General features: G+C 55.7%; 9 protein-coding genes and 1 non-coding gene across 10 annotated transcripts; 7 read left to right on the plus strand and 3 right to left on the minus strand.

The window, feature by feature from the left end:
• Positions 1–42: 42 nt before the first annotated feature.
• B0H18DRAFT_9655 (trafficking protein particle complex 2) lies at positions 43–1,117 on the minus strand. The gene is made up of 3 exons (XM_048043269.1): positions 822–1,117; positions 587–747; positions 43–520 (listed from the first exon to the last, which is right to left on the minus strand). Exons 1-3 carry the CDS (start codon positions 967–969, stop codon positions 305–307), a joined length of 525 nt encoding a protein of 174 aa, XP_047901111.1. The 5' UTR covers positions 970–1,117; the 3' UTR covers positions 43–304.
• A 48-nt stretch (positions 1,118–1,165) lies between these two features.
• On the minus strand, positions 1,166–2,063 carry B0H18DRAFT_966461 (cytochrome b5). Its single transcript, XM_048043340.1, has 6 exons — positions 1,903–2,063; positions 1,816–1,844; positions 1,729–1,765; positions 1,577–1,674; positions 1,443–1,522; positions 1,166–1,386 (listed from the first exon to the last, which is right to left on the minus strand). Exons 1-6 carry the CDS (start codon positions 1,985–1,987, stop codon positions 1,311–1,313), a joined length of 405 nt encoding a protein of 134 aa, XP_047901112.1. The 5' UTR covers positions 1,988–2,063; the 3' UTR covers positions 1,166–1,310.
• A 914-nt stretch (positions 2,064–2,977) lies between these two features.
• Positions 2,978–9,884, plus strand: B0H18DRAFT_1081021 (uncharacterized protein; the record flags this gene model as incomplete). Its single annotated transcript, XM_048031319.1, has 19 exons — positions 2,978–3,159; positions 3,221–3,360; positions 3,406–3,568; positions 3,626–4,520; positions 4,574–4,702; positions 4,785–4,892; positions 4,937–5,184; positions 5,226–5,448; positions 5,479–5,737; positions 5,770–5,925; positions 6,000–6,063; positions 6,088–6,153; positions 6,175–6,318; positions 6,343–6,405; positions 6,445–6,606; positions 6,637–6,846; positions 7,329–7,591; positions 7,649–7,818; positions 7,932–9,884. The coding sequence occupies 19 exons, from the start codon at positions 2,978–2,980 to the stop codon at positions 9,882–9,884; spliced, it is 5,598 nt and encodes a 1,865-aa protein (XP_047901113.1).
• A 138-nt stretch (positions 9,885–10,022) lies between these two features.
• Positions 10,023–11,492, plus strand: B0H18DRAFT_966476 (uncharacterized protein). The gene is made up of 7 exons (XM_048043341.1): positions 10,023–10,231; positions 10,433–10,541; positions 10,679–10,803; positions 10,827–10,854; positions 10,915–10,936; positions 10,999–11,115; positions 11,170–11,492. Exons 1-7 carry the CDS (start codon positions 10,159–10,161, stop codon positions 11,239–11,241), a joined length of 546 nt encoding a protein of 181 aa, XP_047901114.1. The 5' UTR covers positions 10,023–10,158; the 3' UTR covers positions 11,242–11,492.
• An 888-nt stretch (positions 11,493–12,380) lies between these two features.
• Positions 12,381–14,351, plus strand: B0H18DRAFT_966484 (uncharacterized protein). The gene is made up of 7 exons (XM_048043342.1): positions 12,381–12,552; positions 12,779–13,004; positions 13,067–13,128; positions 13,149–13,326; positions 13,386–13,439; positions 13,466–13,635; positions 13,707–14,351. Exons 1-7 carry the CDS (start codon positions 12,533–12,535, stop codon positions 13,861–13,863), a joined length of 867 nt encoding a protein of 288 aa, XP_047901115.1. The 5' UTR covers positions 12,381–12,532; the 3' UTR covers positions 13,864–14,351.
• Positions 14,352–15,392: 1,041 nt separating this feature from the next.
• B0H18DRAFT_9992 (uncharacterized protein) lies at positions 15,393–17,505 on the plus strand. Its single transcript, XM_048045545.1, has 8 exons — positions 15,393–15,687; positions 15,838–15,918; positions 15,979–15,984; positions 16,045–16,083; positions 16,157–16,380; positions 16,430–16,578; positions 16,629–17,276; positions 17,337–17,505. The coding sequence occupies exons 1-8, from the start codon at positions 15,567–15,569 to the stop codon at positions 17,398–17,400; spliced, it is 1,332 nt and encodes a 443-aa protein (XP_047901116.1). The 5' UTR covers positions 15,393–15,566; the 3' UTR covers positions 17,401–17,505.
• Positions 17,124–18,615, plus strand: B0H18DRAFT_966486 (uncharacterized protein). Its single transcript, XM_048043343.1, has 7 exons — positions 17,124–17,276; positions 17,337–17,394; positions 17,433–17,723; positions 17,776–17,881; positions 17,940–18,182; positions 18,408–18,447; positions 18,492–18,615. Exons 2-7 carry the CDS (start codon positions 17,376–17,378, stop codon positions 18,528–18,530), a joined length of 738 nt encoding a protein of 245 aa, XP_047901117.1. The 5' UTR covers positions 17,124–17,276; positions 17,337–17,375; the 3' UTR covers positions 18,531–18,615.
• A 9-nt stretch (positions 18,616–18,624) lies between these two features.
• Positions 18,625–18,703, plus strand: B0H18DRAFT_t2. The gene has a single exon. It is a non-coding gene; the product is annotated as a tRNA-Arg (tRNA).
• Positions 18,704–18,801: 98 nt separating this feature from the next.
• On the minus strand, positions 18,802–20,344 carry B0H18DRAFT_966490 (Deoxyhypusine synthase). The gene is made up of 6 exons (XM_048043344.1): positions 20,128–20,344; positions 19,554–20,089; positions 19,286–19,495; positions 19,205–19,234; positions 19,055–19,150; positions 18,802–19,004 (listed from the first exon to the last, which is right to left on the minus strand). The coding sequence occupies exons 1-6, from the start codon at positions 20,279–20,281 to the stop codon at positions 18,921–18,923; spliced, it is 1,110 nt and encodes a 369-aa protein (XP_047901118.1). The 5' UTR covers positions 20,282–20,344; the 3' UTR covers positions 18,802–18,920.
• A 188-nt stretch (positions 20,345–20,532) lies between these two features.
• B0H18DRAFT_1081023 (guanine nucleotide exchange factor in Golgi transport N-terminal-domain-containing protein) lies at positions 20,533–27,299 on the plus strand (the record flags this gene model as incomplete). Its single annotated transcript, XM_048031320.1, is given in 36 exon segments — positions 20,533–20,865; positions 21,037–21,122; positions 21,166–21,328; positions 21,367–22,031; positions 22,085–22,237; positions 22,291–22,564; positions 22,617–22,801; positions 22,851–23,116; positions 23,173–23,346; positions 23,422–23,539; positions 23,592–23,644; positions 23,685–23,786; positions 23,836–23,861; positions 23,932–24,093; positions 24,113–24,154; positions 24,196–24,331; positions 24,370–24,468; positions 24,492–24,663; positions 24,714–24,819; positions 24,867–25,055; positions 25,109–25,282; positions 25,331–25,436; positions 25,484–25,521; positions 25,610–25,812; positions 25,862–25,913; positions 25,940–25,963; positions 26,005–26,143; positions 26,193–26,251; positions 26,281–26,298; positions 26,331–26,394; positions 26,450–26,517; positions 26,559–26,627; positions 26,651–26,747; positions 26,798–26,966; positions 26,986–27,112; positions 27,162–27,299. 36 exon segments carry the CDS (start codon positions 20,533–20,535, stop codon positions 27,297–27,299), a joined length of 5,049 nt encoding a protein of 1,682 aa, XP_047901119.1.
• Positions 27,300–27,371: the final 72 nt, after the last annotated feature.

A 27,371-nucleotide genomic window follows, 5' to 3' on the forward strand; every position in this document is an offset into this window, starting at 1 on the left:
GATGAATGTCATGACATTGCCTGAAATGATGTTTCCTGTGTAGACTGTCTGCCCCGTATCTGTCCCAGCACAAGTGACCTCCGAGAGCTGAGTCAATGGAAAGGCAATTTGTTACTCTAGGTTCATTATCTGGCCTAGTCCCGATGCACTCAGTACAAAGAGAAGAGGAAGAAGTGCATCCGCGTTCCGGACGGTGGAAGGCCATCACCATGAGTGAGGCCGGCCGACCTGAAACGGGGACGCGAACCGACGTGCGCACGTTCGAGCTTCCAAAGGTCAAGGTTCGCGACAGACAATTGTGAACTCAATGTGATTGCGTGGAGGCGGTGGAGGTTGAGGAGGGGATGGACGCGCCCATTACTCTGCCGACGTCGTCTACCCGCTGGCGGAAGGCCTTCCACTTCGTGCTCCCCGTGGAGAGCATGGCGGCGTGGTCGTTTACGCTCTCAAGGGGCATGTTGACCTTGAGGAACGGGTTCGCGACTGAGATGCGGTACGCAGTGTGCATCGCTCTGAAAATCTGCGCGCACGGACGAGGGAGAACGACGTCAGAGATACATAACAGTGCACGCCGCCGCATACGCACCGCGATGACATCTACGTCGCGGACGACGGCGTCGGTGAGCGCGACCGCGAGGATGATCTTGACGCGGACGGGGGTGACGTAGCCGTACACAGCGACGTCCTCCATCGTGTACAGCAGGCTCAGGTAGCACTCGGTCGACTTGGCCGCCTGCGCGGACGCAACTGCGGGAAGGGACAAACCGCAGAACGGCCTCAGTCAGCGGGGCGGGGCACTCGAGCCGGGCGGGGGCGCGCACTGCGTTCCTCGATCACATCGAGGCTGGTGTGGGCGATGTAGTGGTACTTGAGCTCATCCTGGCGCGGCTGGGCGAAGGTGCGGATGAGGATGGGGTGGTTCTGCGGCGAGACGAAGGCGACTGCGTTCAGACGGGGCTGGGGTGGCATGGTCGCGGGAGATGGCCAGGTCACGTCGTCTACTGCTTGGTGGCGGACGCTCCCGCTACGCGTGCTGCCCGGACGACGCGTGCTTGCCGGTTCATCCGCTACCTTCGAAGCTCGCGCGATGCAGACTTCCTCACTTCCCTTCTGTTGCAGGCTTCTACCCGGGGAGGCCTCTGCACGCGGGCTTAACTTAGTTGTGGTCTCTCACCCAGTACTAGTACCGCACCCGCTGTGACGCGCAGTCTACCCGCAACCTTAATACTCCAGACATACGAAATGCATAAACAAGATGAAGCGCTACCAAAGTACGAGAACAATCAGTCGAGCGACAACAATGCCAGAGTCTATAGTGATCCGCTCGAGTAGTATCGCCATGCGAAGTATGCACCGAGCATAGCCAGAGGAACGAAGTACATCATGCTGCGCGAAGTAACGATGTCAAGGATGGACCAAAATAGTCTCGGACGTAAACGCACTTTGACCCTTGTTGCACGGCCGTGTTGACAGCCTGGCTGCTCGGAGAGTGACTGTCGTAAGTGGGCTTCACCTTCAAGGCCTGGACAGAGTGTTAGTGCCAACGCGTGCAAAACATCAAAGCACGACAACATACGCCATCCTTCTCGAATTCACCAATGAAGAGGTCCTTGAGGATGGCACGGGCCTCATCCGAGTGACCGACGTCCTCGAACGCCTCCGTCGCATCCTTGCCTACGGTGACACGTTAAGCCACGTAGGCAGGCAAGGGGTGTTGCAGCAACTCACCGGTCTCGGCGAGAATCACCTCGTCTCCTCCTGGGTGCTACGCCGCGGTTCATATTAGGAAGGCACACAGAGCTGACATGCCCTCACCTCATCAATGAATTTTGAGACGTTGTACACTGAGGGACTGTATCAGGGGACCGCGATACGCAACATTGCATGTCAATAACGACGCACCCTTCTGGTGGATGAGGATGTACAGGCTATCCTTCTTGTTGTTCTGCTTGAGATCCTCGAATGTGATGATTTTGGTCTCGGACATGGCTGCAGGAGGCCTCTGGCGACGACGGGGAGCGGAGGGAGGACGGCGAACCGACTGGGGTTGAGGCAATCGTGCGATGTTTATTGGTCCGTTATATGCGCCGGCCAAGGCCGTTCTCACTTTCACACGTGGTAAGAGAATTTGACAGACGCGTTTCGCCAGACGCGTTGCTGGCGCGGTCGTTCGAGCCTTGCACCTCGTCGACGGCAAGCGAGAAACGGCACAGAAAATCGTGCCACTCTCATTTTGCCTCCGAGCGACGGCGCAAAGGCAGAAGTAAAGAGACACATTTCGTGTCAGGCAAACCAAGACACTACAGTAGGTGTCCCGAATGGCACGGAGATACCTGGCAGCCGTTTCTCATCAAGCTGACTCTGTTCGTCGGGTCCTTCTCGTCGACGATCCGCACCCTCTGTTGGCTGACCTCGCCCACAAACCCTGGTCTCGTCCTCGACATTCCTTGGTATGGTAAAATCCTGATGGGAACCAAATGGAGACCAACGCGCTCCGCCTGTGCACTTTTACGCTCGGGGTCTAGCAACATAGTTAGCTGTAAAAACATCGTGTTCATGATTGATCTGCATTGGTCGATTTGCACAGCGGCCGCGTCAGCGACGTCGGACCGGCTGCGTGCTCGCGTCATGGGGAGTTCCCGAAGGTCTCTCTGACTATACGTCCAGGCTACACAGGCATCAGCAAGTATGACGGCTAGATCCCGAAAGCCGAAGAAGACGTTTGGATAGAAAAGCGCGCTTGGAATCGGCTTGCGATAGTAGACAGACGCAAAGCGTAAGGATGAGCCACCAAAGGACCAAGCGGCGAGAGCCAAAGCGGATGTGCCGCGTTGTGGCAAGTGGCTGACCGACGCGTCATATTTGAGGCTCCGCTACGCGTCCCATCGCATCCGCCACGCGCAACCTTTGCCCACCTTGTCTTCTTGTCCTCCGCCGGTCGCGACACTCTGCACTTCCTTCGCACTCTTCGCCCGTCATGGTCGACGAACACTCCGACATCTTAGGCGGCTATCTGCAGAAGGCCCCGCCCCAGTCGTTCAAGGCCTGGTTGGCGGATAACCCGACTATCGCTGCGCCTCTTGCGGCGGTGTTCTCGCTCGCTTTCATATTGGGATTCGTACCCTGGTTCAATCGATGGCAAGACCGACGGTACCGCAAGTACGTTGTGCATGATGCTCTCTGAGGGCTGCCGCTTATTCGTTTGCAGAGCATTACGAAGGAGATACGGTATCCCGGACGACGACGAACGCCCTTTCAACGTTGCCTACGCCGCGGTGCATGCGCGCACTGGGGAGTCTGAGGAAGGTAGTCGCGAGGCTTCAGAGCAATCAGACGAGGGTCCCTCTACGCTACGCCACGGTCGCCCAGATGTTCCTATGCTCGTACGTCGTCAGCTGGAAAGAGAGGAACTGTCTTGTACGTCTTGCGCATGCTTCCCGTCGTGCTCGCTCTCACCGCCTCTTCCTTCAGACCTCCGTGAGCCGGAAGTGCCTCGCACCGCAAGCCATGCACCATACGCGTCGCAGTATGATCCTCGTCGAGTCAATTACAACGCATGGCAAGCCGGGTAAGTGCTGATTAGTACCTTTGTTGTGCACGAGCTGACCTCATGCTGATGAAACAGACCGTCGGCTACGCTTGTTGAGGAGCCTGTCGTCAGGAACTACGCTCGGACGCCTGTCCGAAGGGAACCAGACACATCAGCCACGATCTCGCCGAGCACCGTGAGTGACGCCACTGGTCAAGACGCATCACCGCCTGCGCTCAAGACTCAAGGCAAGCACGCGCGTGATGAAGATGAAATGGGGCAGCCTGAGAAGAAGTCAAGATTAGCAGGCGCCGTCCATGATGTCGATGAAGGCGTCGTGGTTGATGGTGAAGACGACACAGAGGACATGGATGTCGACGCCGTACAACCCAAGAGAGGCTCCAAGCGACAGGCTAGTGTTGACGATGACGAGGGCATTGAGCGGACGCGCGAGAGGGGTAGGGATAAACGGGCACGCAAGGTGTCCCGCGAACAGGTACTCGGGCAGTCTGACGAAGAGATGGCTGAAGTCCAGGCAGTGGATGACGAGGATGAAGTTACGGAGATGCGGCCGGTGCGGAGGGGCAAGAAGCGAGACCGTGACGAGGCTGGCTCTACGTTCGGTGGCGATGAGTCTATTGCTGATGATGTCGAGTCGGATGGCGGTCACAAGTCTCGTAGGAGGCGCAAGAGGCGTGCGATGGCAAAGAAGGCTGAGAACTCCGCCCGTGGCCAGAAACGCACTCGCGACGTTGCCTCGGAAGAGAGTGAAGAGGAGCCTGAACGGCCAAAGAGGCGCGTCACTCGCAGGCAGCGTGGCAACCGTGACCACGATCCGTTGTTCGACGCGCCACTCTCCAATGATCCATTGTGCAAGGGTAGACGGATTGGAGAGGAGTGGGAGGTCAATGAAATCCACTACAAGGTTGGTCCCAATGGACAGCGGTTACGTCAGGAATTGGTCAAGAGGTCCCGCACTCGTTTCCCTATGGTGCGTTGCACTTCGGTCCCATTCATTGATGACACTTTCTAATCCATTTTTAGCCAAAGGATTCAGCCCATCCCGACCGCCGTACCAACATCGATGTATACGTGGAAACATGGCTGACTGAAGAAGAATATCAGGCGGCCAAAGAACGTGGCGACTTGGCATGGCAGGACAGCCCGGCCCCAGTGCACCTGCGACTCCAGGTGATGTCTCAGTGTGTATCATTTCATTGTTGTACGGTTGTTTGGTACTTATCCGGCCCTTCAGGACTATCCGTCTAGATCCGGCAAGAGTCTATTGTGGGCTTCGCAACCAACCACGCCGGAGAGTCCCGCGCCACAGAGGGGTCCTTTCAGGCAGTCAATAGTTACCAATGTTGGTTTGCGCCTCGATCCCTTCACGCGGTCTCAAGCACCCAGTCGTCGAGTCGCTTCGCGCCCCAGTTACCGCAAGTCACCACGCCCGAGGTCACTCCGTCAAAGCCGCGCGTCACCAAGACATACTCGAAATGGGAGAAGCAGGATCTTGAGGCAGCCGCCATGGCTAAGATCAGGGAGAGGAAGCTGGCACAGGCAAGAGAGGCTCTGAACCCCACGCCTACTCCGCCCACACAGGCTGCTGCCACTCAGCTACTTTTGACGCCCGCAGTGGCTGCTCCTTCGACCTCGTCGGCCCAGACTGCTTCGAACTTAACCTTTGCTAAGGTAGCGCAGAGGAGCCAGAGAAACCAGCTCAGCCCACAGGTGACAAACCGTCTATTCCGTTTTCTTTGGCGCGCCGCCCGCACCTGCCCCTTCGACATCAAACGGGAACCCGCATCGACTACTGCCCCTCCTGCTACCAAGGAAGCCCCGAGACCTTTTTCAGCCTCGCTCCTGTCTCCACTTCTACAACGCCCGCTGCTCCTACGACCGCTCAGCCAACGTCCTCTGTCCCGAACTTTTTCGGCAATGCTGGCAAGAACAACACCACAACTGCGCCACAAGCGTCTCAGCCAAGCACCCAATCGCAACCCACGGCGTGTGCGCCCCCTGCGAGTTCATTCAACTTTGGGACTAAGCCCGCTTCTGCTGCCCCTGCATCAAGTAGTGCATCCTCGTTCAATCCTTTTGGTACTGTTCCCAGCACGCAGCCTTCAGCGGCCTCCACTGCGAGCTCAGCCCCCAAGTCAGCATTCTCGTTTGCGCCGCCGACCTCCGGGGCGACTACAGCGCCGATAAGTAAGCCTACTGAGGCGACGCCAATGGATCAGAGTGCGCCCACGGGAACGAGCTCTGGTCCTTCTCTGCTGGCACGTCTCGGTCCTCAGGTACAGGAGTCGTCCACTCACCGCAGACTAGCACGCCTGCTTCAGGTTCTACGGCCGGACCCATGAAGTTCTCGTTCACGCAACCAAGCGCACCTACAGGTGTTTCATCTCAGCAACCCGCATTTGGCAGCCGAGCATCCCCGCATCTACTCCGAACACTAGTGCTGTGCCAGGGAGCACGCCAGCGACCGCGTCGTCGAACACGAACGCCGCGTCCGCGCAGAAGTTCAGCTTCGGGTTCACTGGTGCACAAATGGGAAGTGCTGCACCTGCTGCGTCGCCCACGCCTGCCGCCACGGGCGCGACGAACACATCAAAGCCATTCTCGTTCAACTTCGGTGCTCCTAGTCAACCAGCCCCTGTGGCTCAACCGAGCGGGAATGCGACATCACCCTTTGGTGGCGCCGGGCCTTTCGGACAGACCACAACTTCGGCTTCGACGCCGTCCACTGTCAAGACGCCAGCTGCTTTCGGTTTCGGCGCGCCTGCCTCGTCGGGTGTCACTGCGGCATCTAGCCCGTTCGGCGGTCCTGCCACAACGGCGAATACGACTCCCAGTAAACCAGAAGGTAGCAATGCGTTCTCGACGACACCGGCTGGGACTCCGGCGAGTGGTAGTGTGTTTGGTGGTAGCAGCGCGCCAGCTAACACGGCTGGCTCGAAGTCTGCCTTCACTTTTGGTGCGACTGGTGGTACGCCCACGTTCGGAGGGTCTACTGGAACCTCTGCTCCTCAAATGAACTCAGCTAACCCGTTCGGAGCGCCGACCAGCGCGACACCGTCTACGGCCAGCAGCGGAGAAGCGCAGAGCAAGCCGTTCTCCTTCAACTTCGGAGCTGCCCCTTCCTCGTCTCCGGCGACACCGTCAAATCCTTTTGGGGCTCAGCCAACCACCACCCCAACGTTCGGCACAACGTCGCAGCCAGCTTCAAATCCGTTTGGTTTCGGAAACGCTTCGTCTTCTACGCCTTCTTCATTCAACTTTGGGAACGCCTCCAACACCAACCAAAATCAGAAGCAGTGATATGCCATCCTTCGTGCGCTGCCATGCGCCCCTCCTATGAATATGCGCATGTACATATGTCACCCCTAGTCGCGAACTTGTCAAGTAGGCCCGCCATGTTGTACTCTACACCCACGTAGCATTTATTGTCCCGTCACGCAAGTAACTTATCCCACACATCCTTTGTAGTCTTCTGGTGCTCTTGTGGGGAATATTTGGACGTCAGGTCCAAATTTCTATATTGCCAGACTATCCGCATGGTGAGAGAAGCTTGTGATTTGTGCGCGAAGCTGGTCTACATCCGAACCCAGCTGAAGCCATGTGGCCGGGTGGTGACATAACGTCCGTTCGTGTATCGAACGACTATGGACCGACACCTTTGACCAACCTCGGCTTGGTCGGTTTAGCGATACCTGCTCCATCCTCCAGACACGACGCGCTTCGAAGGAGTGTGGATGCTTTGACACTGCGCTATGCTGTCTGACACTTCTTCGGCGAGCCCTCGTCCTCGCCCACCAGCGAAAGCACGAAGGCTGCCTTCGGTACAGTTTCCCCAGCTTCCGCCTCCGCCATATGCACCTTCGCTGGATCAAGTGGTGCTGGATGCAGCGAGCGCCGTCTCCGAACTACCCGTCGGTGTAGATGACATCAAGCCACCTCTGTTGCCGCAAGACTCAGAGGAATGGGTCAAGGAAAGGTCGAGGGAGGAGCTATCCGAACTGCTACTGAAGGCAGGGGAGCTGATCAAGTCTCGTGAAACTGGTGAGGATCCCTATGAGTAGACGTGGTTGATGCTGCACTCATTCGTACGGAGTGAAGAGCTGGGCTTGACGTCTACGATCATCCAGAGTCTGTACCAAGACAACGTCGAGCTCAAGACCAAGCACGAGACGCTGCTCTCCCGTCTGCCCTCCTCGCCTGCACCCACGGCACCTACTTCTCCAATAGTCCCCACGCCGAACAGGATTCTCTCGCCTGACTACTCCGATGTCCATCTCCCCGCTCTCCGGACTATGCAGACACGTCTCTGCCAATGCCGTTCGTTCGACACACTAGGCGGATATCCGTCACTCCCTCCGACCTGACCCGTCTCGCAGACCAGAACGCGGAGCTCCTCGACAAGCTTGACAAGCTTGAAGCTGAGTCGAGGAAGTCCGACCAGGCGGGCAAACGGAAGTTGCGAAAGCTCGAGCACGAGATCCAGCTGCTTCAACAAGAGCTCGAGGAGACTCAGGCAAAGGAAGCGGAGCTCGAGCAGGCACGCCTCACTGTGAGTCTCTCAGAGGAGGAGGCTCAGCGGCGAAAGGAGGAGCGCGAGGAACGTGTGCGGGTGTTTAGGGAGAAACCAGGGACATCCGTGTCGAGCTCGGACACTGCTGTCGACCTCGAAGAGATCAAGGACTTCGCACCGCCGTCCGAGCTACGTTCGCCAGGCTCGATACGAATACCCTCAGTTCGTGCTTCTCAGCCCTTTGCACCTTCTCAGGCCGCAGTCGAGAGACCCATCCTACCACCTTTGGGATTACCTGAGCCCGACGCTCTCCCTATGTTTCGGCCTCGTCCCCGCTTCTTGAGTACGCGGACACCGTCCGGTGCTGAATCTGCCATCGTCTCGCAGTTGTTGCAGAAGATCCAGGAGCTGGAGGAGACGAACGCGCAGATCTCAAAGGACCAGCAACTGACGGAGGAGCGGCTGCGCTCTGCACAGTGGGACTCGGAGAGCATCCGTCGGGTGTACGATTGTCTCGATGGCGTTGATGGTGTCGAGCTGGAGGTTGTGGCAGAGGACAGTCTTGAGGAGAGCCCGACCAAGCTGAGGAGGATGGCGTCCGGTGGAACCATCAAGTTCAGCAGCCTGAGGCGCTCTATTCACCAGGACCTCAGCAAGTCGCTTGGGTCTGAGCAACTGGACACGTTCGCTAGCGGCATTTCGGGAGAAATGCGGAGTACGGTGCGCAGTGCGGTCACACAGAAACACGCTGCAGCGCACAAGGCTCGCAAGTCTGTCGTGGGTCTATTCGATCACGGGCAGTTGACTCCCGACTCTCCCGTGGATGGCAGCGCGCCGTTCTTCTCGTCGCCCGCTGCTCGTGTATTCTCGCCTGTGATGGGCTCCGAGCTCGGGGATATATCCACTTGGTCAACTGCCGCAACGGATGGAGTGGCATGCGCATCTCCAGCACTCAGCAGCGGCCTGCGGACACCCTTTCCTGGTACTATGGGCCGGACACTGGGTAGCGAGCTCGGCAGCGAATGCGGTGACGACTGGGGTGCCAACACGGTCAACTATCACCTCAGGACTACCAGCCTATACGGCATGACAGGGCTGGACCTGTCTCGCGAAGCCTCAGTGTCGCCACAGTTCGTCTTCCCTGCTCTCGATGACTCGGATGAAACGACCTCGTCTCCACAACAGGAAGACTGGGATGCAGAGGCAGGTCCCTCGACGCCTAAGAGGGCACCTGCCTTGCAGCTCACGATTGAACCGCCGACGCCTGAGACGTCCACACCCAAGAGGCCGGCCTCAGCGAGGCAGAAACGGCTGTCACAGACGGTCCGTTCGCGCACGCACCGGTGGGTCGAGGGGCGGTTCTCACCACACTCGCTGTCATCCTCATCGTCAAGATCACCGGAGCCCATCAGTCGGCGGCCATCCGCGAAGGCGAGGGCGCGCTCAGGCCTCGATACAGAGCTGACGATGGACGAGGTGTTTGACGAGGCCGCGCGGGGCCTCTCGCAGATGCAGATCAGAGCGAGGAGACAGATTCCGGAATTCTTCCGCGAGGATGAGCCCGCTGAGCCCGAGGCAGACGACAGGATCAAGGAACGAGGTGGCCAGGATGCGGACACATCTGCGGTGCAGGTGCGCCCGGACACCTCGGGCGTCTTGGAGGCTGAGCGGCAGGGGCGAATCTCGCGGTTCGTGGTCGAGTTGTGGTTGTGGTTGCAGTTCGCCCTCGTGATTGTGGTCTTCTTGTACGCGATGGCGAGGAGAGGTCCGAAGAGCGTGTTGGAGGAAGCGGACCGCCGGCGGGCACGAGCTGCGAGTGCTTAATTTTCGGACCATAGCATGACTATTACTATGCTTTAATGACTCTTATATTTTGTAGTGGAACTTTTGGCAGAAACATTCTGTGCGGAGGAACATTGTTCGCAAGCTGTTCCGAGTGGTCGGGACGAGACGCGTCTGCAGGCTTCGCGTCCCGCAATAATGAGGTCACGTGTAGCGTGTCAGAGGCCGGGGAAACTCGGACAGCGTCTGTGTCTCCGTTTTGGGAAGGTACAGTACTGTACGCATGACGTCACGCGTCTGCTAGGCGTGAACACTCATGCAAGCCGAACGATCCCGTAGCGTCATGCAGGAGCTCGCAGGGCCCGTCGTGCATATAACCGCCGTCCAAGGTGCGCACTTCGTTGTTCTTCTGCGACCTACTTCAACTACGTACTGCAGCCTGGCAGAGAACCCATACATCCTTGAACCATGAAAGTAGGTCACAACGCGTGTACGAACACACAATAACTCAAGACCTCATTTGAGCCTAGATCGTCTCTGAAGATGAGCGCAGCGCGCAGATGCGCGCCACCATCGTCGGCGGCGCCAAGGGATTCACGGGCGGCTGGCCTTCGCCCTGCCCACCTCCTACATCCTGAACCGCCGCTGGGCGTACTACCGCCAGCTCCCGCCATCGCTCAAGGCGTTCGGCGTCATCTCGTGGCCGTCCCCGCCTTTGTTATCAACGCAGAACACGCAGGGCTGCGGTACGAGAAGGAACACTGGTACGTGGGAGTTCGGCGATCCTGTCTCTTGCTCGATGGCTGATGTTGCCGTGTTGTATCGGATGAACGCAGGAACGATGCCGGCGCGCATGAGCTTGATATCCTTCAGCAGCGCGTGCAGGATCGCTGGGATAAGATGGGACCGCTGGAGAAGCTGAAGGACGTCGCGGGAAGACACGAATATGGTTTAATTGGCGGTGCGTGGGCGGCGACATGGTAGGCGCGTTTGGCTGGATCATGCGGGACAAGTACGTACCACAACACGATGGAGGCGTCAACATTCGTACTGACTAAGGCGCCTCAACCAGATACCAGACGATGCCACAAAAGGTAGGCTTACTTGGCATGCATGACAGTCACCGGTGTTGAAGTGAGGACGATTGGATGCCTAGATTGTGCAGGCGCGTATGTGGGCGCAGGGACTGACCATTGGTATCCTGATCGCGGCCGGAGCACTTACTCACGCGCGGAGACAGCAAGCTGTCGACGAACATGGGTTGAGACACATTGTGAAGTGGCCATCTGTTCCCCGTGTGATACCTGTGCTGATGGAATCACTATAGGAACCTGACCATTCTTGGAGGGATATTGTCGAGCAAACGAGCGAGGCCGACACCAATGAGCGACGCACCTGAGGATTTGTAGCATGTCTAGATGCTTTCGCGCGTTGCACTGCCGAGCGAGTGCCGAGTGAGAGCATCCGACGACGACTAAATGCGGTGTCTACGACGGGCCATTACTGTACCACAAACGTGGACACGCTGTGTATTGTATGGCCTTCATTTCCCGCCTCTAGCCGAGAGTCAAGACGGTTTGGAGACGTACCTCTTTGATCCCGTCTGCCGGACCAATTGTGTGGGTCATACGGGTATCGTTCCCGCAGATCCCACGACGCCCGTCTTCTCTGTTGAGTGTCACCTCTTCGAATCTCGTCGTTGTCCACCGCGGGCCCGGCGGCGTGGGTTATCAAATCAAGGTTTGGTGGCAGCAGGACGATCGTGTGTAAGGGGTAGGGCCTCACTTGAGCGGCATAAGCTGACTGAGTCGACCAATTAATTGCCTTCCACGTTAGACTGGCTGCCCCGGAGGTGCGGTGATGCATGATGCATGATGAGCCGGACATCTATACCATGGCTGACACACAGTAGGCTGGCTGTGCAAATGGCATGCGAGGATCATTTTGACCACTACCAACTTTGCCTGGAACGCTATGGAAAGACCGGTCTAGACGTTTCAGCGAACACAAGATATTGATTGTCATGCAGTATGACAAACGACTGGATGGGTGAGCGTACTGCCTCGGTGGGTTGGCGATGGTTGCAGAGACACGATGCTAGTCGTTTCATTCGGGCAGCTAGGTCATGCTGGCCATGGAGTCGGTACCGGAGGGAACATGCGGATGGCGTGAGTTGCGGAAGATGCTTGCGATGCAAACATGATCGATTCGGAACGACCGAGCCCACCGGCTACCGCCCGCTGACGGAGGCCAGCCGGCCATGAGAGGACCGACATTCTCCGAGAGAGTAGTCCGACAGTTTGCACTCGTACGAGGGCATGGTGAAAACAACGAGAAAAATCAGGCGGTGCATGCAGAGTGCGCGCGCAGGTCGCAGGAATATTCCAGTCATGGCCAAGCTGCGAGCGGGATCGAGGCTGACGCGGATGCGGGCGGAGAATGAAAGGCTGAGCGAAGCCGGCCGGGCGGGGAGGAGTACTACCTTCACACTTTAGCGCCGAGCCACCGTAATACTTTTGTATGGGCACGCCGACCGCGTCGCCCGCTCTGCTCGGCCCCGTCGTCTCCCTCTTCTAGTCCTCGTCGTGCCCTCCTCCTCTCTCCCCGCCCTCCCCTCTCCCCCTCACCCCCGCCCCCGACGCCCGCCAGCCCCGCCAGCCACAGCCAAGCAGCCCCCGGCAGATCCCGGCATGACGCGCCGCTTCGAGAGGTAAGTCGCACGACTCCGAGATGCATCATCCGCAGCTTCCAGCACCTGGTGTCGTTCCACTCCGCCAATCGCGTACCTCTTTCCTACCCTCCTCCACTCCAGATCCAGCTGCACCACTCTCATTTAGCCTTTCCTCGGTCTTCTTCCATTTGCCTCACGCCTTCTCTTGTGCTCGAAAACTCGGGCGGTGTGCTGACGCTAGAATTATGTTTGTGCGCCCCCTTAGGTCCGTATCAATCGCAGCGTCGCTCGTCGGCGCTGGCCTCAACTTTGTGCTCGCGGTCCGCCTCCTCGCCCTATGGCGCTCGCTCGGATGGGAGTCGGAGTCAGAGTGGGAGGGCTCGGGAGACGTGTGGAGGGTGGATAGCGTCAAGATTGTGTGGGGATTGTTGTCGACCTACTTTGCCGCAGCGTCGCTGGCATGTTTTGTCGGCTTCCTAGGTCTCGCGAAGGTGCGTGGTCTTTGAGCATTCTGGGCGCGCCATCATTGACGTCTCTTGCGTTCTGCGTGCAGACCATCCCCTCCTTTGTCCGCTTCTACCGCGACTACTCCATCGCCGACTTCGCTTCATCACCGTCTCCACGCTGTTCGTCAGTTATACTTCGTACAGCACCCCGTACGTCCGGACAGGTGTCTGCGAGGAGCTCTCGCGGCATCCTGATCTCATGCGTGACATGGTCGAAATGGGCCTCAACGTGGAGAATTGCGAGCTGTGGTTCGACCGCGCCGTCGTCGGGATGATTGGCATCATGTTCATTCTCATCGTCATCCGCGTCGTACCCTCTTAGTTAGTGTCGCCCCGTTCCTGACTGACATGCAAACCCCATCACAGCTCCATACGCTCATCGCGCTCTCAAAGCATTACCGATACATGTGGCGTGATGCCGTTATCAGCAAGTCCCAGCACACCAGCCTGCGTCAGCTCAACACGACTCCTTGCACCGCATCTATCTCCTCCCGACGCCCACATCGCCCCAGTCGTCTGCGATTGCGTTCAATCACTATGACACATCCTCACATTCCCGCTCCGGCTCGGGAAATATCGTCGTTTATGCGCCGATCCCGGTCGGCGGCATGTCTGAGTCGGAAGCACGGAAGATGAACGCTACGGAGGCATGGATCCCCGTCGGACGTCCGCGGAGGATGGCTCGAGCTCGGGCTCGTCATCGCCGCGCTCGCATAGACACAGCCGCTCCGCGTCCCTCCACGGGCACCGCCATCACAACTCGATTCCGCGCTCGGCAGGAGTGCGCAAGGACAGCGGCTTTTCTGCAGTAGACGAGAAGTCAGAGACAGGGCCGCTCCTCTGAGCGAGCAACTGCCCAATTAACGACTTGTGACATAATTCTACTGTAGCTGTATTCCCCCGTTATCCTACCTCCTCGGCCACCCCTGCCTCATCATGGACGCAAATCCTTGGTGTCGCTCCGGTATCGCAATCTCATGTGGCGCTCATCCCTCGCCTGACTGGTTCGCAGTATTTATGCCTTCCTGTCTTGCAAGTGCCTCCCACTGCCCTCTCCCGACCGCGTTCCTTCCCGCTTCGTCTCTTGTACGTTCTTCCTCTCCTGACTGGGTCTCTGGCTCGGTGGCTTGCACACGCAGGGCGCCTGGGCCAGAGTGTGCGTGTGCCTTCTACCGGTATATAGTCTAGGTGTACGAATACGAATACGATTACATTCTTCGTACGACGTACGTATACGTTCGGATACGGTTACCTGCTGAGTACAATATCAAGGTAGAGTACTGGTGGATATACTGTGTATCTAAGCCTTCGTGGCTCCTAGGGATTCGTCCAGCTGCAGGATGTCTGGTGCATGTTCATCCCTTAGTAGTGTGCATGAATGGTAGACCGCCTACATATATCATCAAAACCTAGCTGGTGAGTTGACACCTTTCCGATCCGGGACACATTGTGACACCTGACGGAGGTGGCGTAGCATAGCAATGGTCAAGCAATGGTGGCGGTCCGAGTCTTGAGCCTTGAGCTTGAGAAGCCCTCGGCCGTCCGTGTTTGCTACATCAACCGGCACGTCCTGCGACCACCAGGATACGGCGATCGCTCCACAACTCCGATTCTGCTGCAGGTGAGAAGCAGCGTCGTCGCTCACGCTGTAAGTGCGCACTCAGGAGGTACAGAGCTTCTATTGTGGCCCATCCGAAGTGGCAAGGTCTCAAGCTCAAGTGTCCCATCCATCGTTGGGCGGCATCAGGAGTGGTCCTAAATCATGCTATCAACAGCTTTGCTTGGGTAGTGCATCGACGGCACTTCCGACAGCCAGGAATATATATAGCTATGCTGCACGACTGTCGCAGTCCAACGTCCAACCCTTGCTATCACGGACATAACGAGCTCGAGGCTCACGGCAGCAGCATGAAGAAGGTCGCCTGCCTCGCATAGCAGTATACCCTCTTTGGCCTTGGTATGCTATGCTCCTGATGCTCCACTGGCGCAGTACATACACCGGGTGACTGATCATCATTAGACTCGTTGTGTGGGTGTGGGTCTGACACCTGCGGACCTGTTCGGCCCTTACTTCGGCAATGTACGGTCAAAGTGCCAGCCAGCGGTGAGGCCTTGAGGCCTTGAGGTACGTGCATCAACACCTTTTGACTTGATTCAATTGTGACAGGTCCTGCAGCTATCACCAGTGCCACCACCATGGCACTCTGGAACGCCTGTGAGAGCCAGCATATGCGGATCCTGCCGCCTTTCTATGGCGAGCAGCCGGACCGCCACATTCGGATCCGAGCAAGCAGGTCTGCCCCTTTCATCACTCGTCAGACTACTACCTCTTCATTTGATCTCCGGTCAGTGACTACTTAAGAGCCGCCTTGTGATCCTCAGAGGTCCTAGGTCGTCGTTACCTGATGTGGATGGGCCGTCTGACGCACACGGCGGCGGTGCGTTGTTCCTCTTCGTGTTCCAACTTATGCCTTCACACGCAGTAAGGAACCTGAACGCAAGCACCCTGACGGACCTCAAGGCCATCGCTCCTTGTTGTGCCCTGACATGGATAGGGCACTCAGGCTACAGCATCCCCGCTCAGGCCTCAGGTCTGAGGGGCGCCGCGTCTTCTTAGCTTGTTCGATCGCGCGTTCAAGGTCGCCACATACGCTTGGACTTTGGAATCGTAGGAACCTCTTTCAGTGCAGAGTGGTGTGAAGACACTAACTACCTTACCTCGCTCTGCCCCGCGACCACGATGACGTACCGCACGCCCTTTGTACTTCGTTATCGTCTGGACTCGTCTGTTCAACACGCTTCAACGCGTTGCCAACAGCTCGTGTATGTGCCGCTACCGGTCTTCTGATATCTGTGGTTCAAGACATCGTGGACGGGGCACGCCTAAGTCTCGTTGTAAGTAAGTTCAATGCTTTCTATTTCCGTTATGAAGGAAGCCTCGTATAGGAAAAACATGCAGCGTTGTGTTGGTGATCGCACGGCAAAGAAGCTCATAGCTTGCGGAAGCTTATTGAATGATTGCCAGGGTCGAGTGGCTCTCTGCGGTCGGAACGACCTATAACTCGTCAGCTGCCGTTCTCGGTTTCTCTGCTCGCCTCCTGCTCATCGTTGCTTCCGCTTCTACCGATCTATGGCAGCCGAGGTCGCTAACTCCACCGCCTACGCTCATGTCAATAATCACATCGTCTGGTATGCTGGGAGGGGGCAGTACAGCGAGAATGGCGGTGGCGAGTCTGCGTGTGGACTTGCCTCGCTCAACTGCGCTCGCATAGTCTTGGGATTGGAGCAGAGGCGATCTCGGAATGGGGGACCTCCGGACGGTGATATCCTGGACAAGATGGTGCAACGTGAAATCACAGAGGTAATGATTTATATCCCAGCTCTTCGATCCTGCTAAGCATATCACACAGGAAATCCTGCGGCCATGTTCATCGTGGTCTCAAACAGCGCACCTGAGTGTCACTGATATATATAAGACACCGATATTCCACAAGTCGCTCAAGCTGCTGCATTCTTCCTACGGTCGCTGTAGGCTCCAAGAATTCAAACACGTATTGGTGTACGCATCGTGTTGCCTGAATCCCACTTGAGCCTGATCATCCATCCCAGGCGCCTCTCGCAGACGACGCAGACGAGCGGGGTTTCAGCCAGTGCTGTCATTACTCGTCCGCCAGAGATCATCTCTTGTATGAAGCCCGTCACGACGACGGCCGGCGCAGACACTTTCGTGGTTTACGACTCACATCCACGCCCGGATCATCCGGACGGCGCTGCCTTTATCGTGTTCAAGTCGATGGACGACGCAGCATCATACCTCGCGCAACTTCTGAGCTTCGATGAAAGCTTGCTGGCAGATGATGAAGCTCAGTGGCAGGTACAGTATCTGGCACAGTTCTCCGCACACATATTCGCAGCTCGCCAGATGCCATTCGCGTCCAAGGAACTGGAAGATGCGACCCTAGAGGCTAGCCTCGACGTCCTCGGGCTGAAGGCGAGGGTTTCGGAGCTGGAGTGCCAGAACCACGACCTGCTGGCTGAGAAAGCGAAATTGACAAACAAGGTCACCTTACTGGAGTACGAAGTCGTAGGGCTCCACGCGCAGAACCGACGTCGACCGCATGATCCGTTTTCCAGAGGCTATCTTTTGGATGACAGCGTGGACGGCGTTTGGGTAGAGAGCACCCCCGAGCCTGCAAGACGCGACGCCGGTTGGCTACGCAACATCCTCAACGTGGTAGGCCGTGATGATTCGTCGTCGTACGTACCAAGGCTACTTTCCAAGCACCAGTATTGAGTGAACTGACACAGAGCGAATAGCAGTGCCTCCGGCTTTAAGTCAAGAACCCTCATGTTGCTATGCCTGGCCGAAAATCCGGTTTGACACACCGGGGCACCTGAACAGTCGTGGACAAGTTGCTTGGCAGGACGCGAGTATCGCTGCAGCGTTGCAGCGAGAGTTTGACCGCGAGCATTCGCAACTAGTTCGTGAGATGGAAGACTTGAAATTGGCACAGACGAGCCCATTTCACTGTGCTATATGTTTTGAGGCATGCCCCATCGACGATGTTGCATGGGTCGAGCCATGCGGACATCAATTCTGTAGGGACTGCTTACGCGGTTCCATCGGGGCAAAAATCGAGGAGCACCAGTACCCAATCTTGTGTCCGTCGTGCGTTGTGGGCACAGAGAAAAAGGAGTTGGGAGGTACGTTGATTCCAAGCGTGAAGGATGATCGCCTCACTGACTCGCGTCTCAGTGATAAACGATTCGCTTGTGCAACAGCTTGGCCTGACAGAGAAGCAATACGAGGCGTTCAACGAAATGCAAATGGCCGCGTTCTCGGTCGTGATACATTGTCGCAAGTAAGTAGGCACTTATCACTTGTAAATATGACGATCCTTGATGTAGGATTTAATATAGGTGCCAGAACACTATGTTCGTTGACAAGGCGGAATTTGCGACTACCGAATTCCTGACCTGTCCTCTGCGGGGGTGCCAACATGTATGGTGCAAGAATTGTTCCCAAGAAATTGTCGGCGATGTACATGAGCATACGTGCGATGGCACGTCCGAATTCAAACATCTCATGCAAGAGCGGGGATGGAGATATTGTCCAGGTAAGTATCAAGCTCTGACTCAGATAACGGCCCTGTCGTTGCTTCGGTTAACTCTATTCAATGCAGGATGCCAGACACCGACCGAGAAGATCGATGGCTGCAATCACATGAAGGTGAGCACGACTGGAAGAATAGCTGGAGCTTCCGCGAGTCAGTATGCTGACATGGTACCACCGCTGACCCCAGTGCACGTCTCCGGGATGCAACACGCACGTATATTCCACCCTGTGGAGTCACTCCCAGTGTTCTAACGGAAGCTATACTACTGCAGACACTTCTGCTGGCGCTGCGGCGAATCAATCACTCAGGCTGTACAGCCGACGAAATCCGACAAGCTTTGGCTTCTCATTACGAGAAATGTCGACTCTTCGAATACGACGATGAGGATGCTTGAGGTTATGTTCATGGGTAAGTTGCGTTGATCGCGCCCAATCGCAGGTACTTTGATAGAACTTTGCATATATTCCGTTAACACATCATTCTTACATGGCCGCCTGGCGAAATGGCATCGCGTCTGACTACGATTCGGTAATCAGGAGATTGCAGGTTCGACCCCTGCGGTGGTCATTTTTGGCTCTTTTTGAACCGGCCTCAACCTGCAGCCCACTTCAACTTCAACTTGAAGCCTGCAGGCCTGACCGGGACCACCTAACCAGCACTCGCGAGGCAATGAAATCGTGGACATGAAATATTCTCCGTGCACATATGGCTACACTTCGATAATGCTACATTTTACTTTCTGCCCGGTACCGTACACTAGTACCAGTGACAGCCATTCTAGTGACTAAGCTCCATTTTGTCGGGGTACATCCTGTGCGAAAGTCGCAGCCACCAGGAGGGGGAAAACAAGCGTGGCGTCCGCGAAAACCTGTGGCACGCATGTCAGAGCACATTCGTCGGGAGTGGTCAAGTACGGACCTTCACAGACTCTGAGCCTGCACGGATCTTCCCCCACGAGACCGCTTCGTCAGGTCGGGCACCGGAATCGGATCCGTCGAACTCCTGCCCGGTGTTCTACAAGGCCGTTCACTTGAGCGACTAGGTGATTCTATGTGAATAGAACCTTACTATGTATACCGAAAAGTCGGCACCGTTGCGCTGGAAGTATCGTTATGAGGGTTCGACTGTGGTTTGGACAGGAAGACTCACAATGAGCATTGCATTGGCTATTTGGTGCTTACAGACACCGCCGCCGAGGATTATCATCCCCGCCTTCTTCGACTTGCGGGACAGCTCGTTGAGAGCGCGGATGTCGCGTACGATGTCAACTATCAGGCCCGGGTTTTTGAATGAGTGGAAGTAGATCATGTCGCCCAGTGACCCATCTGTCAGGGCAGGACAGAACACAGGGATGTCGTTCTACATATCGATACTCAGCACTCGTACAGTCATTTGACGAATTGCCAATTTCATTCACTTTGTACGCCCAGTAGTACACAGACTCTTCGTTATTGATTTCCTGCCCAAGCCTTCTGATGAAGGAGCTAGGCGACCATACCTCCCCGGTTTCCTTCTGCTCAGCAAGCATCTGGTCCAAGATAGGCGTAAGCCAGTCCTCGAATTTGCAGTAGTTGTCATTCGGCACGACGAGGTTGCCAATACGATTCATTCCCCGTCGCCGGAGGTCTGCCCCGTCCAGATTGAAGTCAGCAAGGTACGTCTTGCCTAGGCATTTTATGAAGTCTTCTTCGATGCCTCCAGCTGTAGTCACAATGGCTCGGACGTGCTTGTGCTTTACGAGGTGCAGGATGACTTCGCGCAGACCGGACGAGATGAGGTTGGAAGTGTAGCCCAAGAACACGTCGCATTTGGTCTGCTCCCGTACCTCCTGAGGTCGATATTCTTCTGACTCGTCCTCCGTGAGAGGCTCGTCCGAAAGCCGCCATTTTCTCTGTGAACGGCGATTATGGACGGTTTGGGCGGATGCATGGCGGGGACTCACCATTTGGTTGACTATTTCAATCGCTCTCGCCAGGCTGCTTGCCTGAAACCAATACGCTTGTAGCTGTCGAGCAGCTGGGCAAGAGAGACATCCTGGTCGAAGTTCGGTCCTTCCACCGACACCGCGACGTCCGGCACAGGCTCGGAAGGCTTGAGAACAGCCGCAGACGCGCCCACAGGGATAGATGCGCCGTTCGTAGACATGCTGTGCAATGGCAATGATAGCACGACACGGTCGGACACGGTGAGCAGCGGAAAGATGGCGAGTGCAAAAGTGGAAGAGGATCTGAAGGGCGAATGCGATCGAGATGAGCCGGAGACGCCGGAGACCAACGCGCGCTTGAGCAGACGGGAACCGATGATTGTATACCGACCGTTGAAGCTCTCACTCCGCCACCGAGTTACTGCGCAGACATCCTCCCTCGTCTGCTCTCCGTCGCCCGACGACGCAGAGAATGGACACTGTCGACTCACAAAGCGCAGCGTCGATACCTTTGCCTACTTCTCCGCAGCTCGACTATGCCGACACGCCATATGTCTTAGCACAGGTCGACGCGTCAACGGCCCAGCCAGTGGAACAGTCGCATGCGTCTCCTGTGGGAGGTGATTCCATGGTAGATGTTGACCTTAACGCGGATGAACAGCAGGATTTCCGGCATGCGGAGGAGCCACGCGAACAAGTACATGTTACGGCAACGCCTGAAGAGCAAGTTTCTACGTCACAGCCTGCCGTAGACCATATCGCCGAGATTACTCAGGAGGACACTCTGGCGGAGCAGAGTATTCAGGTAGTAAACCCAGAGCCCAGGATCAAGGAGAACCATCGTCGCCTCGTCCACCTACTCCCCCAGCCAAATCTGTTGGTCCACCGCCGCGGCGGGAAAGCATGCCAGCACCACTCCCCTCAATGGCAGCGCAGCTGTTGCAGCGCACAATACTGGTATGAAGCACTCAAACAGCCATGTTCTGGCCGGCAGACCCCGCCCAGTAGATCTTCGTCTGCTGCATCTCACCGGCGCTCGCTGACCGTCTCAAGGGGCAAGACGTCTCCAGTGTGCTGATCACGTCTGCGCTGGACACAATCTCAGCATCCAAGGAAGCGAAGCGGTCTGCCCCTTGAAGGAGAGTGTGCAACGCGCTCTCGAACTGGTCAAGTCCGGGCAAGGAGGAGACCGCCCTCGCGAGATCTTCGAGCCTCTGCGCCTGGCATGCGAGACCCGTAACGAGAAGCTCATGGTTGCTAGTTGGACTGTATCTCCAAGCTCATCTCGTACTCGTTCTTCGTGGAGAATACCGACTCGCAACCATTTCCTTCTCCTCCCCCATCGCCCGCAGCAAATGGCAGGAATTCCATTTCCACAGGTTCAAACGTTAATCTTCCGGCCATTTCCCTCGTCGACATCGTTGTGCACACCATCACTTCCTGCCATTCCGAAACAACTCCAGACCCGGTCTCGCTTCAGATCGTAAAAGCTCTCCTCTCCCTAGTTTTATCCTCGACCATCCTCGTTCATCAATCATCCCTCCTCAAGGCCGTTCGGACTGTCTACAACGTATTCCTGCTCAGTTCTGACCCCGTCAACCAGACCGTGGCGCAGGGCGGCCTCACGCAGATGGTCAATCATGTGTTCAGCCGCGTGAAGCTTGAGCCATCACTGTCTCGCAGCGAGTCTACGACGACCTTGAACTCCAAGACCGAGGCGACGCGGATGCGACCCTCGTCCACCTGGTCGTCCAGGAATTCGATGCAAGGACTGCAGAGTCCACCTCCGAGCATCAGGCCGTCTTTGGCTGGGACGGATTACACAGGTTCTACGCTCGTGAACAGCGATTCCCAACAACCTGGGGAACATTCGCAGGAAGGATCCGGCAATGGGTCGATGTCTGAGGACGCTCCGGATGATAAACCGAACGGTCATGTAAACGGCGACACTCAAGAACACCCGTACGCCCCGTGAGTGTATTTCTCACCGCTTCTACACGTGAACCTCTGCTGACCACTGGCAGAGAACCGTCGGAAATTGCTCCCAGTGAAGCTGGGCCCGACGACGATGACGACAGCAGTAGACGACTATCGATCAATGACCTGTTTATCAAAGATGCATTTCTAGTATTCCGCGCGCTGTGCAAGCTCACGATGAAGCCACTGAACTCGGAAAGGTGAGATAATTCAGTGTGGTCTTCTCCCATTCGTGAATTCTTACATTGTGTAGCGAGCGCGATCTGAAGTCGCATGGAATGCGATCCAAACTGCTGTCTTTGCATCTCGTCCTGACCATTCTCAACACGCACATGTCCCTCTTCGTCTCACCATCTGCCATTATCTACTCAAGCTCCTCTCGCGAAGCCACACCATTCGTCCAGGCAGTCAACCAGTACCTGTGTTTGTGTCTGAGTCGCAATGCAGTTAGTCCCGTCCCGCAAGTCTTCGAGATCAGTGTCGAGATTTTCTGGAGGGTGATTTCGGGCTTGCGTACAAAGCTGAAGGTCAGTGTAATTCATATGTTCGCTTGCATTCCTGATGGCTGTTCTTCATTAGAAAGAGATCGAGGTCTTACTTCACGAAATCTTCATACCCATACTGGAAATGAAGACGGCAACGCTGCGGCAGAAGGCAGTAATCCTGAACATGGTACACCGACTATGCCAAGACCCGCAAGTGCTCGTCGAAATCTATCTGAACTACGACTGTGACAGCGAGGCGGCAGACAATATCTACGAGCAGTAAGTCGACTCCCACCAAAGCACTTGCGGTCGCTGACGACACTCGCAGCCTCATGAACATCATCTCCAAGATCGGAACAGCGCCCGTATCGCACATACAGCAGAAGGGGAACGACCCCGTCAGCCCTGCTCCGGGGTCTACACATAAGACTCCGAGTCAATCGGCAGTCCCTCCGTCCTTGAGCACGACAGCGCTCGCTGGACCCGGCGGCACAGATGCTTCCTCCATGGGCTTATCAGAACAATATCTCAAGCGACTGGGATTAGAGTGCTTAGTTGCAGTGCTGAAGTCGCTCGTAGTCTGGGGCACCGCTGGTCCGATAACAACAAGCCTGATCATGCCCCGCCCGAGCCCAGCGCCCGCTCTGCAGTGCCCGATGAAATGAGGAGGGACAGCGAAACCCCTGATTCGTCGTCCTTGGACCTCAGACCGGGACCTCCTAGCGCAGATCCCACACGACAGCCGACTCCCGAGGCTGCGGACGACCCCAGTAAGTTCGAGAGTGCAAAGCAGAAGAAGACGACGTTGTTGGAAGGCATCAAAAGTTCAACTTCAAACCGAAGCGGGTGAGCATCAAGCAGATGGGCTGTTCTGCGAGTGACTAACTGTGCCTAGGGAGTTCAATTCTTCCTCGAATCGGGCTTCATTCCAAGCAACGCGCCAAAGGACATCGCGAAGTTCTTGCACGAGACCGATGGGCTCAGCAAAACTATGATCGGCGAGTATCTGGGCGAAGGGTACGTGTATATCTGCCCTGTCTGTGGGACTTGAATTGACAGCGTGCGCCAGCGACGAGGCCAATATCACTATCATGCACGCGTTCGTCGACATGATGGAGTTCCGTGAATCGCATTTGTTGTGCTCTTCGAACATTCCTGCAAGCCTTCCGGCTTCCGGGTGAAGCGCAGAAGATTGACCGTTTCATGCTCAAGTTCGCTGAGCGGTATATCGCTGGCAACTCCTCGACGCCGTTCGCAAATGCAGGTGTGTGGGCAATACGTGGACTATATGCGCGTCTAATCACGCCTTGCAGACGCGGCATACATCCTGGCGTACTCTGTCATTCTCCTGAACACGATGCTCACAACCGCAAGTCAAACGTCGGATGACCCTCGCCGACTTCATCAAGAACAACCGCGGGATCAACGATGATGCAGATCTTCCAGAGGAGTTCCTGTCAACGATCTACGACGACATCGTGTCGAACGAAATCCGCATGAAGGACGAGATGGAAGCTACACCCATCGTTGCAACGCCTGGTCCTGGTCTGGCTGGTGCTCTCGCAACGTCGGTAGGATTTGCAGAAGGAGGCGTATATGATGCAGTCGAACAACATGACGAGCAAGACAGAGGTGGGTCGCATAGACGTGCAGGTTGTCGCCGAAGCTGACAGGTGATTACAGGCCTATTCAAGACGTTGATGCGATCACAGCGCAAGGGGAGCAAGTCGAGCGAACAGTTCTTCAGCGCGTCACATTTCATTCATGTTCGGCCTATGTTCGAAGTCGCATGGATCCCCTTCTTGGCAGGTATCTCTGGACCTCTTCAAGATACGGATGACCTGAAGTAGTCGAGATCTGCTTGGATGGCTTCAAGAATGCTATCCGCATAGTATCGTTCTTCGACATGGAGCTGGAGCGCAATGCCTTCGTCACACGCTTGCGAAGTTCACTTTCCTGAACAACTTAGGTGAGATGAAGACGAAGAACATGGAGGCTATCAAGACTTTGCTCGACGTTGCTGTCAACGAAGGCAACAACCTGAAGGGCTCTTGGCGTGAAGTGCTCACCTGTGTCAGTCAACTTGAGCATATGCAACTCATTAGCAGTGGCGTCGAGTTGCCTGATAACGGTCGCAAGAGGTATTATGAACGGGATATTCACTGATTGTGCGTTCTAACTTTTGTTCTAGTCGTTCCCGCAAACCACCTACGGAAGAGCTAGCGAACGAGAGCAGATCTACACACATCACCGTCGCTGCCGATATGGTGTTCTCACTCAGTCATTATCTCTCTGGAGTGAGTCTTTCCCTTGAGACTGCCGACGTGTTGCTTATGCACCGTAGACTGCAATCGTCGACTTCGTTCGCGCCCTGTGCGACGTCTCGTGGGAAGAGATCCAATCTTCGGGTCTGTCGCAGCATCCTCGTTTGTTCAGTCTGCAGAAGCTTGTCGAGATCGCGTACTACAACATGAGCCGCATTCGTCTCGAGTGGAACAATTTGTGGGATATTCTCGGCGAACACTTCAATCAGGTACGCATGCGTTGGTGTGTACTGCGTAATGGATGCTGACATGGTAAATTCAGGTCTGCTGTCACAACAACCCGCATGTCGGATTCTTCGCGCTGGATGCTTTACGACAACTGGCCATGCGGTTCTTAGAGAAGGAGGAATTGCCGCACTTCAAATTCCAGAAGGACTTCCTCCGGCCGTTTGAACACACCATGTCACATAACTCGAACCCCGACATTCGCGACATGGTGAGCCCTACTCTTATTACCATCTTGGCAAGAGCTCATCGGAAGTAGGTGTTGCAATGCTTGCAACAAATGATTCAAGCGCGTGTGGAAAACATGAGGTCTGGTTGGAGAACGATGTTTGGTGTCTTCTCAGCTGCCTCGAAGGTCCCGACTGGTAAGTCGCTTATTGTGAGACCACACTCTTGTTCATCTGTGTGCTAGAACGCATCGTCAACTCGGCGTTCGAGCTTGTCACCCGCGTAAACAAGGAACATTCTCGGCCATTGTTCGTAATGGTGCATTCGCTGACCTGACCGTATGCATCACGGATTCTGCAAAGTGAACAAGTACCAGAAGATCAGTCTTTTGGCCATCGCCATGCTGCGAGGAATCATCCCTATCATGCTCAATTCGCCGGAGTGTGGTCTGACCGTAGGAGTGAATGACACCGATCGCAGCACGGATGATCCTATGATCAAGTTCTGGTTCCCAGTATTGTTTGGCTTCTACGATGTGATCATGAATGGTGAGGATTTGGAAGTGCGACGGCTGTGAGCATGCCTCTTCCTTATTGCCGATACGATGCCTGACCATCATCAGTGCACTTGATTCGCTCTTCTCTACGCTCAAAATGTATGGCAAGACCTTCCCGGTTGATTTTGGGATACCGTTTGCCAGGAGCTGCTCTTCCCCATCTTCGCCGTCCTCAAGTCAAGCCAGGATATGACACGTTCAATACGCAGGAGGACATGAGTGTCTGGCTCTCAACGACCATGATCCAGGCATTGCGCAATTTGATCGACCTATATACGTTCTACTTCGAGACGCTGGAGCGTTTCCTTGACGGGTTGCTCGATCTTCTGTGTGTCTGTATTTGTCAAGGTAAGTCATTCAACATTTGCTTTAGATCAAATGTTCATGTATCGTATAGAGAACGACACGCTCGCACGCATCGGAACGAGCTGTCTGCAACAGCTACTCGAGAATAATGTCAAGAAGCTCAGCCTGCTCGCTGGGAGCGCGTCGCTACTACCTTCGTGAAGCTTTCAGGACAACAACACCACACCAGCTCTTCGACGATAATCTGCGAATAGAACTGGATGGCAGCACTCCAGATCTGTCTGATCCCAACGGTAAGAGTATACTATCCGGCTGCTGCCCCACATGTGGCTACTGCTTGACTGCAAGAATCAAACGGTCAGGCCATCCTTCCCGCGCCTCTCTCGCCAAACAACAGCGGACAGCTCAAGTCCGATGTGAAGATCACACTCAACGATCGCCGGCGTATTTCCGACAGATCATCGTGAAATGCGTCCTGCAGCTTCTGCTCATTGAGATGACCAATGATCTATTGAGGAATGACGAAGTCTACACCACGATGCCCCCGAGCATTTACTCCGTCTGATGGGTGTTCTCGACCATAGCTACCAGTTCGCCAGGATGTTCAACGAGGACAAAGACCTACGGACTGGTCTCTGGAAAGTTGGTGAGTATGCCGGTCGTGCTTATAATGCTGCATCTCTAACCTATGTGCAGGGTTCATGAAGCACTTGCCTAACCTTCTCAAGCAGGAGTCAAGTAGCGCGTCGACTCTGGTCCATGTTCTCCTTCGTATGTATTACGACTCTCGCCCTGAGCACCAGGCCGCTCGTCCTCAGGTCATGGACGACTTATGCCGTAAGCCACACAAATGCATCTCCCCCGCGTATCTGACACACTTCTAGGTTGGGTCTGGGTGTGCTGGGCGATTACAACAAACTCCGAGTCGATACGCAGCTCAAAAACATAATGGCATGGACACCTGTCGTTGCCGAGATTATGCAGGGCTTTGTCCGTCTAGATGACAAGGCAGTAAGTGCTTTGCATTCAGGCGCGTAGTAGATACTGACTTCGCGGGTAGTTTGGGAGATATATGCCGGCCATATACCCTCTGGCAACTGATTTGCTGTCTCGAGACTTAGCAGCAGAGGTTCGGGACGGTCTCCGGGAATACTTCCAGCGGGTAGGATACATTCAGGGCATCATGGAACGGTCATAACATACTGTACAGTCACTTTAGCATCTACTTATTATTATGCTCAGCTTTGTATATTCATCACTCGGTATATTA

The sequence above is a fragment of the Fomitopsis serialis genome, assembly GCF_022376445.1.
Source record: "Fomitopsis serialis strain Sig1Antser10 chromosome Unknown B0H18scaffold_1, whole genome shotgun sequence".
In the NCBI taxonomy this organism is placed as follows: domain Eukaryota; kingdom Fungi; phylum Basidiomycota; class Agaricomycetes; order Polyporales; family Fomitopsidaceae; genus Fomitopsis; species Fomitopsis serialis.